Raw genomic sequence first — 18,416 nt, 5'->3', positions numbered from 1 at the left:
AGGGAATGGTGTTAGCTAAAAGCAAAGATCTTAACCCGAAACTCGGGGACTGGCTATGCCGGTTTCGCGCGTTTCTAGTTAAATTTCGCGCTAAGAGCAAAGATCTTAACCCGAAATTCGGGGACTGGCTATGCCGGTTTCGCGCGTTTCTAGTTAAGTTTCGCGCTAAGAGCAAAGATCTTAACCCGAAACTCGGGGACTGTTTATGCCGGTTTCACGCGTTTCTAGTTAAGTTTCGCGCTAAGAGCAAAGATCTTAACCCGAAACTCGGGGACTGGCTATGCCGGTTTCGTCTGTTTCTAGTTAATTTTCGCGCTAAGAGCTACACTCTCAACACGAAACTCGGGGACTGGGAGGATAGACAAGATCCGGAAAGAAAGAAACCGGCATAAACAAAAACTTACAACAAAGTTGGCAAAACTTACCATCAGGTTGTTCGTGGCATCGAACCACGCGCTGTCCAGCTCCTTGACGGCCCGACGAAGCCGCATGAAGTGCTCCTCCGAGCTCCGCTCACCAACAGGGTCAGGCGCCGGTAGCCGGTCCTTGCCCGAGCCGCGGGTCGCCTTGGACATATCCGCGGCATTCCACTTTTCGGCGTAAGGCAGCAAGTGCCCCGGCTCCCGGCCTTCGCGTTGGAACGAAGTGATCCGGCCAAGCGAGGCCGGTGGCCTTCTCGCCGGCTGCGCTAGCGGCGCGGGAGACGTGCGGCACCAAGGGCTGCTGGCCGCGGAGGAAGCGCCGGGAGCCGTTGCCTTCCCCTTGGTGAGCGCCAAGGTGTTGGGCGGCGGCGCCGTAGAAGTGGTGCCGGCTGGCTCGGTGTGTGGAGCTTCCGGCGGTGGCGTTGGCGTAGTCTTGGGAGAAGGGGAGCGTCGGGCGCGTCGCCGGGTTGGAGCTTGCCGGCGCGGAAGCTTCCGGCGCGGCTTTGGAGGGGGAGGACTTCTTGGTCTTCTTCTTCTTTTTCTTCTCTAGGACGGGAGGAACCGGAGGTTCCGCCCGCCCGGCGGTTTCTTCTCCGACGCCGATGTCGGCTGGCGCCGGTGTTTTGGTTCTCAAGAGGGGAGACGGGGTCCTCCTGCGCGCGGTGATACTGGCGGTGTAGGGGCCGCGCGCCCGAGCTTGCGGTGCCTCCCGGAGGGGAGGCGAAGTGTTGCCGGCACCGAGATGGTGCCGGGCTTGAGTGAGGAGGAGGAGTTGAGGTCTGGCAGGTCCGGCGAGCCAAGCTTGAGCGCAGGGCTGAAAGAGAGAAAAAGAAGGGATTGGGAAAAAGCAACCGGAAAGGAACTTGATAAAAACAAAACAAGTAGAGAAACGGGGCCTTACCCAGAAGAGGTCGGCATCTGCCTGCTCTTGTAGCGCCTCACGCCTGTGATCTTCCCCGCTACAGGTTCAGTCCGGAAGCATTTGGAAGCGGGAGCCTGGCTCGAACCGGCATCAGAGGCAGGAGCCTTGTTCTTTTGGCCTTGGGCCATGAGTTTCTCCACGAACTCGTGGCCCGCCTCGGCCCCCAGAGGAGCGACGTGCTCGTGGACCTGTGGGTTGATGTTGGCTGAGGGAATATCTACAGAGAAACAATAACAAAGGAGTATGAGAGATCAAAAAGAAGAGCTACCTCGAGCAAGGTCAGGTCGTCAGACGAACCAGCCGGTTCCGGTGGAGATTTGCCAAGACGCGAGGCAGGAGTCCGGCCCATCTTCAGATCCTGCCAACGGATGAAGGGATCCGGGTCGAACTTGTCGAGACCGCGCTTCCGGCAAGGGCCCCGCCGGTCTGAGTCGATACGGGGGAAGCGGTCCTTGGCCTGAAAACAAAAGGAAAAAGAGTTAGTCGCGGTATGAAAGTTATCGGTAAGCCGACCTGAGTTGCGTAATTTCTTACTTCTTGGGTCGGAGGGTTAGTAGAACTGAGGGGCCGGAGGCCCCATTCCCAATCATCTGGCATAGCGATCGCGGCAGATCTGCCTAGCCTTGAGGACAATGTCCTTTTTCTTTGAGAGGAAGTCCGGTGATCTTGGTAGGATCACCGGGACCGTACATCTCGTTCATCTTATGAACGCGGCGCTTAAGAGGAAGCACCCGGCGTGAGATGAAGGCACGAATAATGTCATCAGAACAGATGCTGGTGTTCTTCATCAGCTCCTTCATGAAGCGTACCACCCTGTTTGTTTCAATATGATCCGTTTTCGGGTTGTAGCTCCAATTGATTTTTACGGCGCGGCCGGATTAAAAGGCGGCAGATTGATGAAATCTGCGGCGCCGCTGTTCCTCACGTAAAAGAAGGTCCCGTGCCATAACCGGCATGACTCGAGACCGGTAAACTTGAAGAAAGGGCTCCCTTGGCAAGAGCCAATGATGCAGGACCCGCATTGTACGGGGGGTTTTGGTTTAGGGATATCCTTGCCCTGAACGGAATTGATCCGAAGAGCAAAGAAACGAGCAAACGTCTCGCGAGTGGGACGAATGCCAATATAAGCCTCCATGAAGGTGGCATAGCAAGAGAGGTAGAAAACGGCATTGCCGGGAAGATGGTGAGGTAGGAGTCGGTAGAAGTCAAGAAATTGGCGAAAAAAGTCTGAGGCGGGAAGGCCGAAGCCGCGCTCGAAGTGAGCAAGAAAAACAACATGTTCACCGGGATTGAGCACCGGTTCAATTTCGTCACCGGGAAGCCGGCAGATAAGCGACTCCGGAATCCTACTGGACCGGTAGAGCCGATCGATCTCATGCGGCTAACGTTGGAGCCCATCCGGGCCCCGCGTGTGATGCCGGCGGGATTAACGCCGGAAACCTGGCTAGAGCTACCGGTATCCGATCGCTACCGGAATCGATGTCCATCTCGGGCCGGATCGGCGCTCAACCCGTCGGAACGTTTGCTATGCGGCTACTAGAGGAAGAAGCGAGAAGAAGAGGCGAGAGGAAGACTCCTCGTTCGACATAAGATTTGGTGAAGAGAAACACAAATCCCAAGATTTACCCCTCGCAAAGATCTACGAGTAAGAAAAAAGCAAAAGAAAAGGAGAAGTAAATATACTACCAACTCGAGATGCTGGAAGCGAGCAAGAGAGGGCTAAACGAAGATTGGGCCTAACACGAGGCGGCGGAGTAGCAGAGGAAGTCGCTCGCCGGTCGAATGGCGAGCTTGCGGTTAGCAGGGAAGTCCGTCGGCGACGAGGCGAGGAGGAGCTCGAGAAGGCACCAATGCCGCGGCCGCTGGAGGAGCGCCGCAGAGGCTCTTCACGCGGAGAAGTTCGGCGAGGTCCGGCGAAGCGCTAGCGGAGGTTCGCTGGGTGGCGGGTCTCGAACGACGAACGGAGCGGCGGAGACGAAGAGAGCAAGGCACTGTGCGCGAAGAAGTGGGGAATGCGAGAAGAGGAAGAAGAAGGGGCAGTTTCGCCTTATAAGGGAAGAGAGAGAAGTGGGCCGAAAACCGCTGGGCCTCGGTGGTTTGGATCGTGGGCCGCGACGGTTCGCTCCACGGGCCGCCACGTGGCGTGGTGATACACGCGTGAAAATAGAAGGCCACAGGGAAGTCCACACGGATCCAAAATGGTGGCCAGGATTCGTTGTGAGGGCGGTTAATACGCGCGGAGTCGAAGGAAGTGACCCACGACAGCGACGCGTCGATCCACGAGTGCGCATGTCTCTGACAGGCGCGGGGTCCGAAATATTCTTGACTTCGCCGAGGAAGTGTTTAATGACTAAGATGCCGGAGGATAAGACACCGGAAAATGTCTTACAGAGAGAGATAACGATAGTCCGGGCAAAGATGCCGGATCCAAGCCCAGCGCCGGGTAGATTAAACCGGTATCCTAAGGTAAAAGAACCTGGCATGGTCTGTTGGATAGAATCCGCCATACTATACCAGCTTCGGGGACTAATGTTGGGGGGATGACCCCCGGTATGCCAAAGGCATGCCAAACCGGATGGTTTGAGCCATCAAGATACCGGTTTAATGTTCGTACCGGAACATAGAGATAAGAAATTAGCTAAGTGAGGCTAAACCGGTATCCCCAAGAGGGGTATGCCGGAACCGGGTAAAGAAGATACCGGCCTACCGGAAAGAAGAGCATGTCGGCAGGACTGGTCAAAGATTCTCTCCAGAGCTAGAAGACAAAGATGAGCTAAGCAAAGTGGCTTTAAACGAAGGGGTGACGATAAAGAGAAGGATGACGGTCAAAGAAGCCGGAGGACGTCAGCATCCCTGATTAAAGAGGACTCCGGTGTCATCTATGATTAAAGTAGCTTTGTAAAGTAGTTTGTCTAGTCAAAGATGCCATTAGGGTTTCTTGCCCTGTAAGCCACCCTCTCCCCTATATAAGGAGAGGGAGCAGCCCTTCTCACGGGTAGACACGAAGAGAGCTAGGTTTGGAAGAACACATGTACTGAGAAACTTGTAACCTGTTGAGATCAATAAAGAAGATGATCTAGAGCGAGTTCTTCCTTATGTCTTTCTTCTTCAACCTCTAGCCTTGGCTAAGTTCTTGAGGAAACCATCCGGAAGTTCATCCCATCTAATCACAAACCCTCCCCCGAATCCTATGGCATCTGTCTGTTCACCACGACGACAAGATTACTTCCTACAGATGTATTGAAAAACTGCATTTATCATACGGAGTAATTTACTTCCTACACAGCAGCAAATGTTACTTCCTACACACTGTTTAACTGTTCTTCGAAACTATTTTGTTGACCATGCAATGTATGTTACAGGTTCCATCTTGTTTGTGTTGCTGTAAAGATTCAAGATTTTCGAGATTCAAAAAGAAATTACTTCCTGCTGCATACAAGTACAACACCAGCAGGTTCTACTTCCTTTGTTCCTACGTGGAGCAGATTTTGCTGCAAATATGAACACAAACCGGACAGGTTCTACTTCCTTCATTAGTTGCAAATCTGAACATAAACCGGGACAGGTTCATCCGTTCTGTGGGTTACTTTTAGTTGCATACGATGTAAATCTTTGCAAGAACACATGTTTTACTTCCTACATGGAGCAGATTTTGTTGGAAATCTGAACATAAACTGGACAGGTTCTACTTCCTTCATTATTTGCACATCTCTACATAAACTCTGTTGGAGAATAGCAACTAGTATTCACAAAGGGCCATAGGCCAGTACATGTACATGTGTGTCAATGTGCAGGTAAGCCCCTCATACACTGGGGAATAACAGAAAAGGAACTATACAACTCTAACACCCCCCCTCAAACTCATGGTGGATCAACAACACTGAGTTTGGAGAGAAAGAAAACATCGCTGTGCTCTAGTCCGGGCCTTCGTGAAGAAGTCGGCAAGCTGAAGCTACGAAGGCACATAATGAAGAGCCATAACTCCGATGCTGCACGGGCATGACGCACATAGAAAGCATCAACACCGATGTGTTTGGTGAGCTCGTGCTTCACCGGATCATGCGCAATGCTAATGGCACCAGTACTGTCCGATAAGAGCGGAGTCGGAGCATCAGCAGAAACACCAAAGTCCGCAAGTAACCAGCGTAACCAAGTCACCTCAGCCGTCAATAGAGGCATCACTCGCAACTCAGCCTCAACACTCGAACGAGAAACTGCAACCTGCTTCTTGGTCTTCCAAGCAATGAGAGAGCCACCAAGAAAGACACAGTAGGCAGAAAGAGACTTGCGATCCTCTGGATCGCTAGCCCAGGTAGCATCTGAGTAGGTTTGGAGTTGTAAGGAGCTGGAGCGAGGAAAGAAAAGCCGACGAGAGATAGTGCCACGAAGATAGCGAAGGACACGAAGAAGATGACTATAGTGGACACTAGTGGGAGCAGCCATGAACTGACTCAGAATGTGGATGGGGTAGGAAATATCAGGACGTGTGACAGCAAGGTAAACAAGACTCCCAACCAAGTGACGATAGCGAGTCGGGTCCGGAAGAAGGTCACCATCAGTGGACCGTAGGCGGACATTGAGCTCCATAGGAGTCTCGACAATGCGCTCATCACCAAGAGCGGCATGAGTGAGAAGATCCTGAATATACTTCTCCTGGGAGATATAGAAGCCATCGGCGATAGAGGAAACCTCAAGTCCAAGAAAGTAGCGGAGAGGACCAAGATCAGTCATGAGAAACTGATCGTGAAGACGGGCCTTGACAAAGGCAATGTACTCAGGGTCGTCGCCTGTGATGATCATGTCATCAACATAAAGAAGAAGCAGAGTCCGACCACGAGAGGATGTGTGGACAAAAAGCGCAGGGTCATGGGCGCTAGGGACGAAACCAGCAAGCAATGACCACGGAGGCAAAACGCCGAAACCGGGCGCGAGGGGCTTGCTTAAGGCCATAGAGAGAGCGCCGGAGACGACAGACCATGCCATCGGGAACAGAGTAGCCAGGAGGTGGCTGCATGTATACCTCCTCACTTAACTCACCATTAAGAAAAGCATTCTGTACATCAAGCTGAGAGACAGACCAGTGGCGAACAGAAGCCACAACAAGAAGAGTACGAACAGTGGTCATGTGAGCCATGGGAGCAAAGGTCTCGTCATAGTCACGACCATGCTCCTGCTGAAAACCGCGAGCGACAAGGCGAGCCTTGTAGCGCTCAAGAGAACCATCGGAGCGAGTCTTGATCTTGTAGACCCACTTGCAGGTGATGGGACGAACAGAGGAAGGAGGAGTGACAACATCCCAAGTGCCCGTACGCTCAAGAGCAGCAATCTCCTCAGCCATCGCTAGCTGCCATTCGGGATGAGCAAGGGCATCCCGATAAGTGGTCGGCTCGAGGGCAGCAGAAAGACCGTAGTGAGTGGGAGAATAGCGATCAGGAGGAGGACGAGGACGAGCACGAAGATGGTGAGTCGGCTCGGACGGAGAGGGCGTCGCAGTGGAGGTAGAAGGTATATCAGAAGAAGCAGCATCATCCTCGCGGGGACGACGGGAGTAGTGAAAAGGGTAGGGAGGAACGACCGTAGGCGAGGAAGGTGACATGGGAGGGGAAGATGTGGAGGGTGGGGACTGTGGTGAGGAAGGAGAGGGGGGTCTGGCGGGTGGAGGAGGAGAAGGTGGTGAGAGACTCGGCGGAGTAGGAACTGGAGGCACAGGAGGGAGGTGAGTCAGGGAACATGAGGAAAGATATATCATCCACCGAGAAGGAAGAGGAGGAGGGACGCGGGTAGAAACGACGGGACTCATCAAAAGTGACATCCCGAGATATGCGCATCCGACGACCAATAGGATCCCAACACTTATATCCTTTGTGCTCAGGGCTGTAGCCAAGGAAGACACACTCAACCGATTGAGCACTCAGCTTGGTGCGTTCGTGTGGAGCAAGAAGAACATAGCAAACACAACCAAAAAGACGAAGTGTCGAGTAATCAGGAGTGTGACCAGTGAGACGCTCAAGAGGAATACCACCCTGTAAGGCTGTGGAGGGCTGAAGGTTGATGAGATAGGTGGAAATAGACACAGCCTCAGCCCAGAAGTGAGGAGGAAGAGAGGCAGCGATCATCATCGCGCGTGCCGTCTCAAGCAGGTGGCGATGCTTGCGCTCAGCCACGCCATTTTGGGCATGCGCGCCAGGGCAGGAAAACTGGGCAAGAGTACCTTGCTCAGCAAGGAAACCACGCAACAGCTGGGAGATATACTCTCCGGCAGAATCAGCCCGAAAGACACGTATAGGTGTGGAAAACTGAGTATGGACCATGGCAGCAAAACGCTTATATATCGAGAGAACCTCGCTGCGAGAAGTCATAAAATAAATCCAAGTGTGGCGAGAGAAGTCATCGATAAAAAGAACATAGTAGCGGTGGCCCCCCTTGGAAGCAAAAGGAGCCGGACCCCATACATCAGAATGAACCAAATCAAATGGTCGCTGAGATACAGACGCGCTAGTAGGATAAGGTAACTGATTCTGTTTACCAAGCCTACAACCCTGACAACCCTGAAGCGAGACATCTCCTGAGACAGGCCCTGGAAGATGTCGACGAAGTAAAGATGACAAGCGAGAACCACAAAGATGACCAAGACGATGGTGCCACTGCTGAAAGGAGGCGGTGGTGGAAGCAGCAAGCACGCATGGAGCGGTCGATGAAGTGGTGGAAGAAGGAACATGAAGCCAGTCAAGCTCCCAAAGTCCCTGGGAGTCACGGCACCGAGGGCCAGCCCCAACCAGGGCCCGAGTGTGAGTGTCCTGAACGAAACAAGAATCAACATCAAGAATGACCCGACAACCAGAATCAGTGAGTTGAGCAGCGGAAAACAAATTCATGGTAAGACGGGGAACATGAGAAACATCAGAAACGGAAAATGAGGAAGTAGAAAGAGTGCCACGACCAACAACAGGGAGAGAAGTACCATCGGCAGTAAGAACACTAACAGGAAGAGGAAGAGGTCGAAGAGAAGAAAGAGAGGAAGAATCAGGAGACATGTGAAAAGAAGCTCCAGAATCCAGAACCCACGAAGATGTACCTGACTGTGGAGAGGAAACAGCCGCAGAGGCAGCAGTACCCGTCGAAGCAGAACCAGAGGAGGCAAGGAGACGCTGAAGTCTCACTATATCCTGCTCAGTGAAGCCGGTGGTGACAGGCGCTGAGGGTGGAGCACGAGGAGGCACGCCCCGCTGCTTCTGGTAGCAGTCAGACTCAAGGTGACCAGGCCTCCGACAGTGAGTGCAGAAACGAGGAGGGCGAGAGCGACCTCCACTGCGAGAAGAGCGGGCTCCTCCAGAAGCAGCAGGCACTGGTGTAGGAAGAAGCGGCGGTGCAGGAGTAGTGGGACCTCGAGCAGCAAGAACAGAGGGTGTCCCAAGCAGGCCAGCACCACGCAAACGAGTCTCCTCAGCACGGAGCTCAGTCAGCACCTCTGAGATAGGAACACACGGCCTCGAGCAAACAACTAAGCACGACGAGGCTCGAACTCTGGGCGAAGTCGAGACAGGAACTCATGGATCCTCTGGAAGTCCATATCTGAACGTACTGTCCGGCAACATTGACAAGTACCACAAACAACACTGCGAAGGGAGTCAAGCTGGCGCCAGATCGCCGCACTCTGGGTGTAAAACTCATCAACAGTGGAGTCACCCTGCTGAAGATCATGCTCCTGACGCAACACAGATAAGTACAGAGAATCCCCAGAAGGCTGATAGCGCTGACGAAGGTGAGACCACATCTCGGCAACAGTGGCGAGGCCCATAAACTCAGAAGCAAACTGTGGCTGAACACTCTGAGAAAGAACAGCAGCAGCCCTGGCATCCTCATCACTTCACTGAGTAAAGGTAGCCAAACTGTCATGGTAAGAGCCAAGAGCCTCTGAATAAGCAAGTACCTGCTCCTCATATGCCTCATTAGCAGCAGCCTCAGCAGACTTGGTTGCATCCCGATCAGCCTGAGTAGCATCCTCAGCAAGGGCCTGTGGCACGGACGGTGGAGTAGGGGGTACAGTGGGGTGCGGCGGACAAGAGACCTCGCCGGTAAGAACACCCCACAACCGAAGACCACGCATGTGAATCCGCATAAAGGCAGCAAACTCCCCGTAGTAATACTGACATAGCCAGAGGCGGAGGACGCCATTTTTTTTAGATCTGGATCAGATCTGGGCAGACCAGCAGCAGCCCGCCCGTGGTCAGATCGAGCACGGCAGCACGCACCAGGACGGACCAGTGGCGGCCAGAAATGGCACGGCGGCGGCCGTTACCGGCCGGGGGCGGTGCGGCAGTGGCCGGAGACGGCGTGGCGGCGGCCGGATCAAGGCGGGCCGGGACGGCGAGGGCCGGTGCCAGCCGGATCGGGGGCGGCGCGGCAGTAGCGGCCGAGGGCCAGCCGGATCGGAGGCGGCGAGGCAGTGGCGGCAGGGGGCCGGAGCCGGCCGGGGGCGGCGCGGCAGTGGCAGCCGGGGGCCGGGGCACGACGGCGGCCGGACGGAGCAGCCCAGGGCCGGCCGGATCGGTGGCTGCCAGCGATTTGGATCTCAAAAAACGGACGAAAAAGGCTGAAATTGCTTGGAAAAAGACTCAATCCCGACGAGATCGGGAGAGGAAAAGAAAAGTGGAGCAGCAGCGGCCGGAAAGATCATCGGCGGCGGCGCGGATCGAGCACGGAGTTGCAACGTGCAAAGAGCTAGACCATGAGCTCTGATACCATGTTGGAGAATAGCAACTAGTATTCACAGAGGGCCATAGGCCAGTACATGTACATGTGTGTCAATGTGCAGGTAAGCCCCTCATACACTGGGGAATAACAGAAAAGGAACTATACAACTCTAACAAACTCGACAGTTCATCTGTTCTGTGTGTTACTTTTAGTTGCATATGCTTCCTGTATGTAAATCTTCGCAAGAACACATGTGTTAGTTCCTACGTGGAGCAGATCAGAACTTGGAACTTGTGTGCTAGAACCAAGATTACATGAAGAAGTAAGATCTGGGATAAACTGACAGCAAGTTTCGAAATTTTTACCTTTGTTTCTTCCCTGGCCTCGTCCAGATGAAGGTGCAGCAGTTATGTTACTTTTTGCAGGGACTGGCAGGTGCCCCACGTATCTTGTGTTACTTCCCTGACTTCAAACATGGAGGAATGGTTCTTTCTCCCTTTCTGCCATCCCTGGTGGTGGTGGAGGAGTTAGGGAAGGAAGAAAGGACTCGGTCTGTCTTTCTGGTTTCGAAAACAGCTTATCCCAGCAAGTTTCGAAATTTTTATCTTTGTTTCTTCCCTTTTCTAGCTGGGTGTCGCTAGGTGGCACGAAAACAGCATGGGCCTGTCGATGTTTTCGCTCGCGTCCTCGCCTGTTTCCGCGCGCGTCCAACCTGGGATGCTTTTTCGGGAAGGGGTGGGAAAACGCGTGAACCCAAATATGGGCTGTCGGAACTGAGCACCCGGGAAGCCCAAAAGTGGCTGACCACAGCGTAGTCGCCCCCATATTTAATTTAATTTGTCCCTCTTTTGTGTTCAGATATATGTCGAGATTACATACTCCACATGGAAATAACGAACTTTAGGATCAACCCAGGGCATACAGTTACAATACATGGAGGGGATAATAATAACACAGATAATAAGGCGCCAAGATATCAATTTGTTGGTGATTTTGGGCTGATTGGCAAGTGATTTAATAGGTACTGACATTTAGTAATGCAGTTAGGAATTAAAATTAATGATGTAGCACCACAACTTTCAGTGTTAATTAAAATTAGTGAGCATGATTTCGCTGCAGCAACCTGGTAGGGGCTAGGGTTCTACCGGGTCTAGGGCGGAGGTTGTAAGGGTGGAAGTGAGGGCGGAGAGGCTGGAGGGCTCGGCGCCGGCGGCTGGGCGCCGTCGCGGAGGAAGGAGGCGGCGGCTAGGGTTGGGTGCGGCTGGGCGCGGGGGTCTCCGTCTCCCTTCGAGGAGACGAGACAGTGATGATACTCGAATATTTGTCCGATTAATCACGAAGGGTACATGTGTTTATATAGGAGGACGGCCTCCTCTAAACCCTAATTTACTTGGGCTAAGCCCACAACTAGCCACTAGTGGGCTTCTTGCGTGTATAGGTCAGACCGACCATAACATCTCTCCCCGCCTTCTCAAACAGCTCGTCCTCGAGCTGAACTTCTGGAAACTGCTGGCGGAGATCTTCAAGCTTCTCCCAAGTCGCCTCGTCCTCTGGCATGCCTGTCCAATGCACCAAGACGTGCCAAACACCATGTCGCTGCTGGGCCTTCATCACGCGAGCCACACTCGCCGGGGCAGGCTCGAGACGCCCATCCGAAGTAGGTGGAAGAGCTGGTGGTGCAGACGGAGGGTCGCCACGGTAGGCCTTCAGGAGGCCGACGTTGTAGACGTCGTGGAGGCGCGAGCCCGCGGGCAGCTCAAGACGGTAGGCGAGTGTGCCGATGCGCTCCAGCACACGGAAGGGACCGGCGTAACGAGGTCCCAACTTGCGCCTGGAGTGCGGATCCAAGGACTGGGTCGTCCGGTGAAGAAGGCGTAGCCAGACCCAGTCGCCCACCGCAAACTCCGCCTCACGATGGTGTGCATCATAGTACCTCCTGGCCAGCTGCTGAGCCTGAAGAAGTCGCTGGCGCGCCTCAGCCAGTATCTCGTCGCGGGTACGCAACAGGTCATCCGCCGTCTCACTACGTGTCGTGCCAGGCGCATAGGGAAGCATCGCCGGCGGTGGCCTCCCGTAGACCACCTCAAAGGGAGTGGCGTGCAGCGCGGAGTGGTAGGACGTGTTGTAGCAGTACTCGGCCCACGCCAGCCAGTCCACCCAAGCTCGTGGACGATCCCCGGTGATGCAGCGCAGGTACATGGCGATGATCTTGTTGACGACCTCGGACTGGCCGTCCGTCTGAGGATGAAACGCCGTGCTCATGCGGAGCTTCACGCCCGCCAACCCAAAGAGGTCCCTCCAGATGTGACCCATGAACACAGGATCACGATCACTGACGATGGAGGACGGAAACCCGTGGAGGCGAATGATGCCGTCGAAGAAGGCGCGTGCCACGGACGCCGCCGTATAGGGTGGGCCGAGGGCGATGAAGTGCGCGTACTTGGAGAAGCGGTCAACCACCGTGAGGATGACGGACTTGCCGCCAACCTTCGGCAGCCCCTCGATGAAGTCCATGGAGATGTCCGCCCACACCTGGGACGACACGTCCGGCGGCTGCGATGCAGCCCGCCGGACGGAGCGTCTCCGTCTTGTTCCGCTGGCATGTGACACACACCCGCACCCAGTCTCGCACCAGGGCGCCATCCCCTGGAATGTAAAAATCAGCGCGGAGACGGTGTAGGGTCTTCTGGACGCCCTCGTGACCTGCAGAATGTGCCAAGGACAAGGCCTCGTGGCGCAGGTCTCCATGATCCGGCACGAAGATGCGGCGCCCATGGAGGAGTAGTCCCTCGTCCAGGCGCCATGGCGCGGCCAGCTCGCCGTCGGCCAGGCGCTGGCGCAGCTGCTGCGCATCCGCGGCCTCGGCAGTAGCGCGGCGAACCTCGTCGATGAAGGCGAAAGATGGCCCGGAGTGGATGCAGAGGGCCGCACCGACCGTGGGCGCGTCCGGAGCGTCGTCAACGTCGCGGCGGGACAGGGCGTCGGCGACTGTGTTGAGGCGGCCGGGGCGGTACTCGACGGTGAAGTCGAAGCCGAAGAGCTTGCTGATCCAATGATGCTGCGGCACTGTGGAGAGGCGCTGATCCAGCAAGAACTTCAGGCTGTAGTGGTCCGTGCGCACACGGAACGACCGGCCCCAAAGATACGCCCGCCAGTGGCGCACCGCCTGGACCAACCCGATCAGCTCGCGCTCATATGCAGCGAGCTTGTGGTGGCGTGTGGCGAAGGGGCGACTGAAGAAAGCGAGTGGCCCCTCGCCCTGGTGAAGGACGGCGCCGAAGCCGTTGCCGGAGGCGTCACAGTCCACCACGAACGGCTCGTCGAAGTCCGGCATCTGAAGAATGGGTCCCATCGTGAGTGCCCGCTGCAGGGCGGCGAAGGCCGTGGCCGCCTCCTCGTCCCAGGAGAAGGCATCGCGGCGAAGCAGGCGCGTGAGAGGCGCGGCGATGAGGCCGAAGTCCTGGATGTACCGCCGGTAGTATCCTGCGAGGCCCAAAAATCTGCGCAGAGCTCGCGGCGACTGGGGCATCGGCCAGGCGGCGATGGCGGCGACCTTGTCCGCGTCCATCGCGACACCGTCGGCGGAGATGACGTGGCCCAAGTACGCGACGGAGGTCGTGCCAAACGAGCACTTCGAGCGCTTGAGATGAAGACGATGCGCTCGAAGCTCGTTGAAGATAATGGCCACGTGCTGCAGGTGCTCCGCCCAGGATGCGCTGTAGATCAAAATATCATCAAAGAAAACAAGCACAAAGCGGCGTAAGTAGGGTCTGAGCACGTCGTTCATCAGGGCCTGGAAGGTCGCCGGTGCGTTGGAGAGGCCGAACGGCATCAGCAAAAACTCGTAGTGGCCATGGTGAGTGCGGAACGCCGTCTTGGCGACGGTAACGCTGTACTTCTCCGATCCCGCCGGCTGGAGAGCGAGACGGCGCATGGCGGTGTTGGACAGGAAGTTGTGCGTGGTGCCCGTGTCCACCAGCGCAGTGAGACGCTCCCCATTGATCGTCACCGGGAGCAGCATCGTCTTTGCCGTCTTGATGCCCGCCATAGCATGAAGAGAGACGACGAAGGCGGACACGTCGACCGGCGCGTAGGTCGTGACACCGGCCTCAGTGACGGTGGCGGCCGCGAGCTCGGCGGTGAGGGTCTCAACGTCGGCGTCGTCGATGGTCTCCAGGTAGAAGAGGCGGGCGCACGTGTGGCCCGGCGCGTACTTCTCGTCGCAGTTGAAGCACAGCCCCTGGCGGCGCCGCTCGAGCTGCTCCGCAGCCGTCAGCCGCTTGAAGGGGCGAGTCGGCGCAGGAGGGCCCGCGGGCACATCGGCCGGCGCGGGGCGCGGCGGGGCGGTGGGCGTCGGGGCGGGTCGGAGCGCGGGACAAGCGCTGCCACGTTGCGCGTAGACCTGCTGCATGGCGATGGCGCGCTGCTCGTAGGCCCGTGCGTAGTACATGGCCGTCTGCAGGTCCTCAGGCTCGCGCATCTCGACGTCGACGCGGATGTAGTCGGGGAGGCCGCCGACGAAGAGATCGGCGCGCTGCCGCGCCGAGATGCCCGGGGCATGGCACGCGAGCGCCTGAAAGCGGTTGGCGAAGTCCTGGACCGTGGTGGTGAAGGCGAGGCGTCCCAGCTCGGCGAGGCGGCTGCCGCGGAGGGTCGGCCCAAACCGCTGGAGGCACAGGTCGCGGAAGCGCTCCCAGGACGGCATCCCGCCCTCGTCCTGCTCGAGGGCGTAGTACCAAGTCTGCGCGGCGCCCCGTAGGTGATAGGATGCGATCCACGTGCGGTCGGCGCTGAGCGTGCGCTGCCCCCGAAAAACTGCTCACACTGGTTCAGCCAGTTCAAGGGGTCGGTGGCGCCGTCGTAGGTGGCGAACTCCAGCTTGGTGAAGCGGGGCGGCTGCTGTGCCAGAGGCGTGACCCCGGAGGCGCCCTCCTGGCGGCCCGGGGTGAAGGACGTGCTCTCGGCGAAGGGGGCAGCAAACCCGCCAGGACCGCCAAAGGTGGGGGCGGGCTGCTGAACTGTCGGTCCGCGCCGCGGTCCCGAGTGTAGACGGGCGACGCGTCGGTCCATGTGGGGATTGGCGAGGGCGATGGCGGCCACCACACGGGGCGGCCCTTGCTGGCGATGGAGGCAGGCGGTGTCGGGGTGGCGGACAGGGCCGGGACGGTGTTCGGTGGGGGAGGCGGGCGCTGGCCGGCTTTGATCTCCGCGAGCTCGAAGCGGATGGCGCGGAGACTATCGGCGAGGTCCGCCAGTGTAGCGGGCAGGAGGTCGAGGCCCGTGGGGGCGGCGGCGGCCTGGATGGCAGCGGCGGCGGGCCCCTGTGGGGCGTGGGCGCCTGTCATGGCGGCGGAGGTGGCGGGGGTGGTGTTGGTGGCGGCGGCGGACGTGGCGGTGATGGGTTCGACGGGGGGGCTGTTGGAGCCCATTAGACCTAGGCAATCTGATACCAAAGTGGTAGGGGCTAGGGTTCTACCGGGTCTAGGGCGGAGGTTGTAAGGGTGGAAGTGAGGGCGGAGAGGCTGGAGGGCTCGGCGCCGGCGGCTGGGCGCCGTCGCGGAGGAAGGAGGCGGCGGCTAGGGTTGGGTGCGGCTGGGCGCGAGGGTCTCCCGTCTCCCTTCGGGAGACGAGACGAGTATGATGCTGAATATTTGTCCGATTAATCACGAAGGGTACATGTGTTTATATAGGAGGACGGCCTCCTCTAAACCCTAATTTACTTGGGCTAAGCCCCTAATTTACTTGGGCTAAGCCCACAACTAGCCACTAGTGAGCTTCTTGCGTGTATAGGTGAGACCGACCATAACACAACCATATATGCATGCTATATTTCTGGTAGCAGCAGTTGTGCTTAAGCAAGTTTGATCATTTGCTTTCTTATTTGGCTGTCTGCAAGAAATATATACTTGAGGTCCCAATCAATTAGATATACTAGAACTTTACCTTAGTGTGAAAATAAAGTTCATGTTGCCATTGTATTTCTACTTTATTTAAAGCGATCAAGTTTGGTTACCTATCTGCCTATACTGTGAATAGCTTCATATATATTTTTCCGTAGATGAAAAATCTCCATGTATGTTCCTGCCCTTTAATTTATATGGCTTAACGACGTTCTTTAGCTGAATAAAATAGCTCCTTGCAGATTTTGTAAGATCACACGCTCATCTACAAGAAAATGCAGTTTGCAAGAAGGTAATACAGAATCTTTGGTACTGGTTTTCTCTACTGTATCCTGAGCTGCCATGGTACTGGATCATTGTTGGAATTGGTTTTCGAGGTAAAGGAAAAAACACCTCCAAAAGTATGATCATTCTTCTGAATTTATTTAGTTATCATTGTTCTGGCCACACCGGGATGAGGTTAAGTGAAGCTAGAACTATTCGGACAACATGGTGAACTATTCGGATATGCATTCTCTATTGCTATAACAACTTATTTTTCTGGGACAACATTGTAAGCTCGAATTTTCTTACAATTTGCTTCCCAATAGTTTTGTCCTTGGCAGCTACAAAATACAACTTTGATGAAATAAGAGTTTGTTGATTGTGTTGTCCAGGAGGGCTAAATTATGTATGGCTTCTCCAAAGTCCAAACCCGTTTAACTTTGTATGTGAAAACCCTCTTCGAACTAATCATTTATTCTTCAGCTGAGATACTGGAAGCATGCAATGAGTGTAAATAGCTAGATTTCATGTTTATAATCATCATTAACTTTACATATTATGGTCAATCATGCATACTTTTGCTTATTACCTGATAATAATTGAGTGACGCATCTTCCGCAGGGTATTAAATGCCTTTCCGGTCGTCCTCATTGAAAGATGAGCTCTCATGATGTTTATTCCATTTCAAGGGTATAAAGCAAGTGTCCTGTTTGCAAGTAACTGCGGACATAGATTGTTTGCAAGTAACTGCAGACATAGATAGCATTACAGTGTTGATTTTTCTGTCGGGCATATATAGGCATATGGCCAGTTTCGCCATCTTCATGGGCTCGATCTAGACACGTCCAGGTGTTGTGTGGCATGTTCTTCCATTTGGATTTTATTAGTACAAGCTCCAGATTGCAGTATGCTTCAGACATCTTATGGTTTATCCTAGCATTAGATCATGAAGAGCTGTAATAATTTCCCTAAGCGAGGTCATGCTTCACTAATATTTGGGAAAATTGTGCATGTCACAAGTATTGTAAGATATGCCCCTGTGACATTAAGAAGCGGGCTTATGACAGCTATAAAGATTTTTTTTTTGAGAAGGATAAAGATAAAGTTTTGATGTCTTATCTCCTAGCTTTGTTTCCAAGTCCTATTTAAATTTTCAATTTTTTTTTGACAATTTCAAATATAAATCTGTGGCTAGTATCTTTTATCTTTTCTATGGAACTAAGGGCATTGACATACACAAGTAGCATAATTGAAGCCGTGTCAAGACGCAATGTAGACGGCACGGCGAAGCACGCTTGCCCACCTATACGCGTTACACCCGGCTACGTCCTAGATCAAAGCGCGCGATTGTACCTTACCGGCCACACAGTGCGACACAGCCTTACAGGTGGTGAGGCGAAGCTCGCCTATTCGTCTAGTATAGCCATGATTTAAGTTGCATCAACAAAGACGTTCATTGCACATGTATAATTACTAGTATGAGGAAAGATCCCATCAGCAGCAGATTAACAAACAAACTAGGAGCTGAAATTAGTTAAACGGCAGGACAAAAGTTATTAATTTCTACACAACCATAAGTAAACTTGTTCCGTTCTGATAAGCTGCACATGCGCTTAAATCATCAGGTTATAGGCTAAGCTCACAAACACCAATTAGCGCATGATAAATCTCAAAATAAAATCTTCCGGTTACAGGATAAATATTTCAATACAAATAAAAGGAGGTAGAGAAAATTGAACCATAGGTTTGATCAAGTCCCTGGCTCTAAGATTCTGACATACTTTATCGACTAGTTATGGCCTGCTAGATAACTTACTTGAATAAGAAAGAGACAAAGAAGAGTGCTACTAAATGAGTGGAGATCAAGTCCCTGGCTCTGAGATTCTGACATACTTTATTCACTAGTTTTCATCTGTCTCCACTTATGCACTGAAGACATGCAAGTCCAACAATCTTTTGTACTGGCCTTGTTCTATCTCTTGTTCATTTGCACCATGTAATAACAGGAGCTCAATGACACAATCTTCCCAGTCAATACCATTACACGAGTCTCTTTTCTTTCTCTTCTTCACACAGTCGGTAGTATTTGAAATCTCTGTCAGATGATCCTTGTCATCTCGTCTCTTTCGCCTCCTGATATTTTTTTGTGGTGGACACACATGTTTATGTCCAAGATGAGACGGTGAATCAATTGCATTTGCAATACGAGTAGCA

The 18,416-nt window shown here is 54.2% G+C and overlaps 1 protein-coding gene across 1 annotated transcript in view; it reads left to right on the top strand.

Moving 5' to 3' along the window:
* The window catches only part of LOC124656213, a 6,421-nt gene extending 1,540 nt beyond the window's left edge, over window positions 1-4,881 (top strand). Inside the window, exon 5 of the mRNA XM_047194996.1 lies at window positions 4,707-4,881. Within this exon, the coding sequence (XP_047050952.1) occupies window positions 4,707-4,881 (175 nt within the window). The remainder of the gene's footprint in view (window positions 1-4,706) is intronic.
* The last annotated feature ends 13,535 nt before the right edge of the window (window positions 4,882-18,416 follow it).

Source organism: Lolium rigidum, chromosome 5 (assembly GCF_022539505.1).
Source record: "Lolium rigidum isolate FL_2022 chromosome 5, APGP_CSIRO_Lrig_0.1, whole genome shotgun sequence".
Classification (NCBI taxonomy): Eukaryota; Viridiplantae; Streptophyta; class Magnoliopsida; order Poales; family Poaceae; genus Lolium; species Lolium rigidum.
This window is presented reverse-complemented; position numbering and strand designations above follow the sequence as displayed.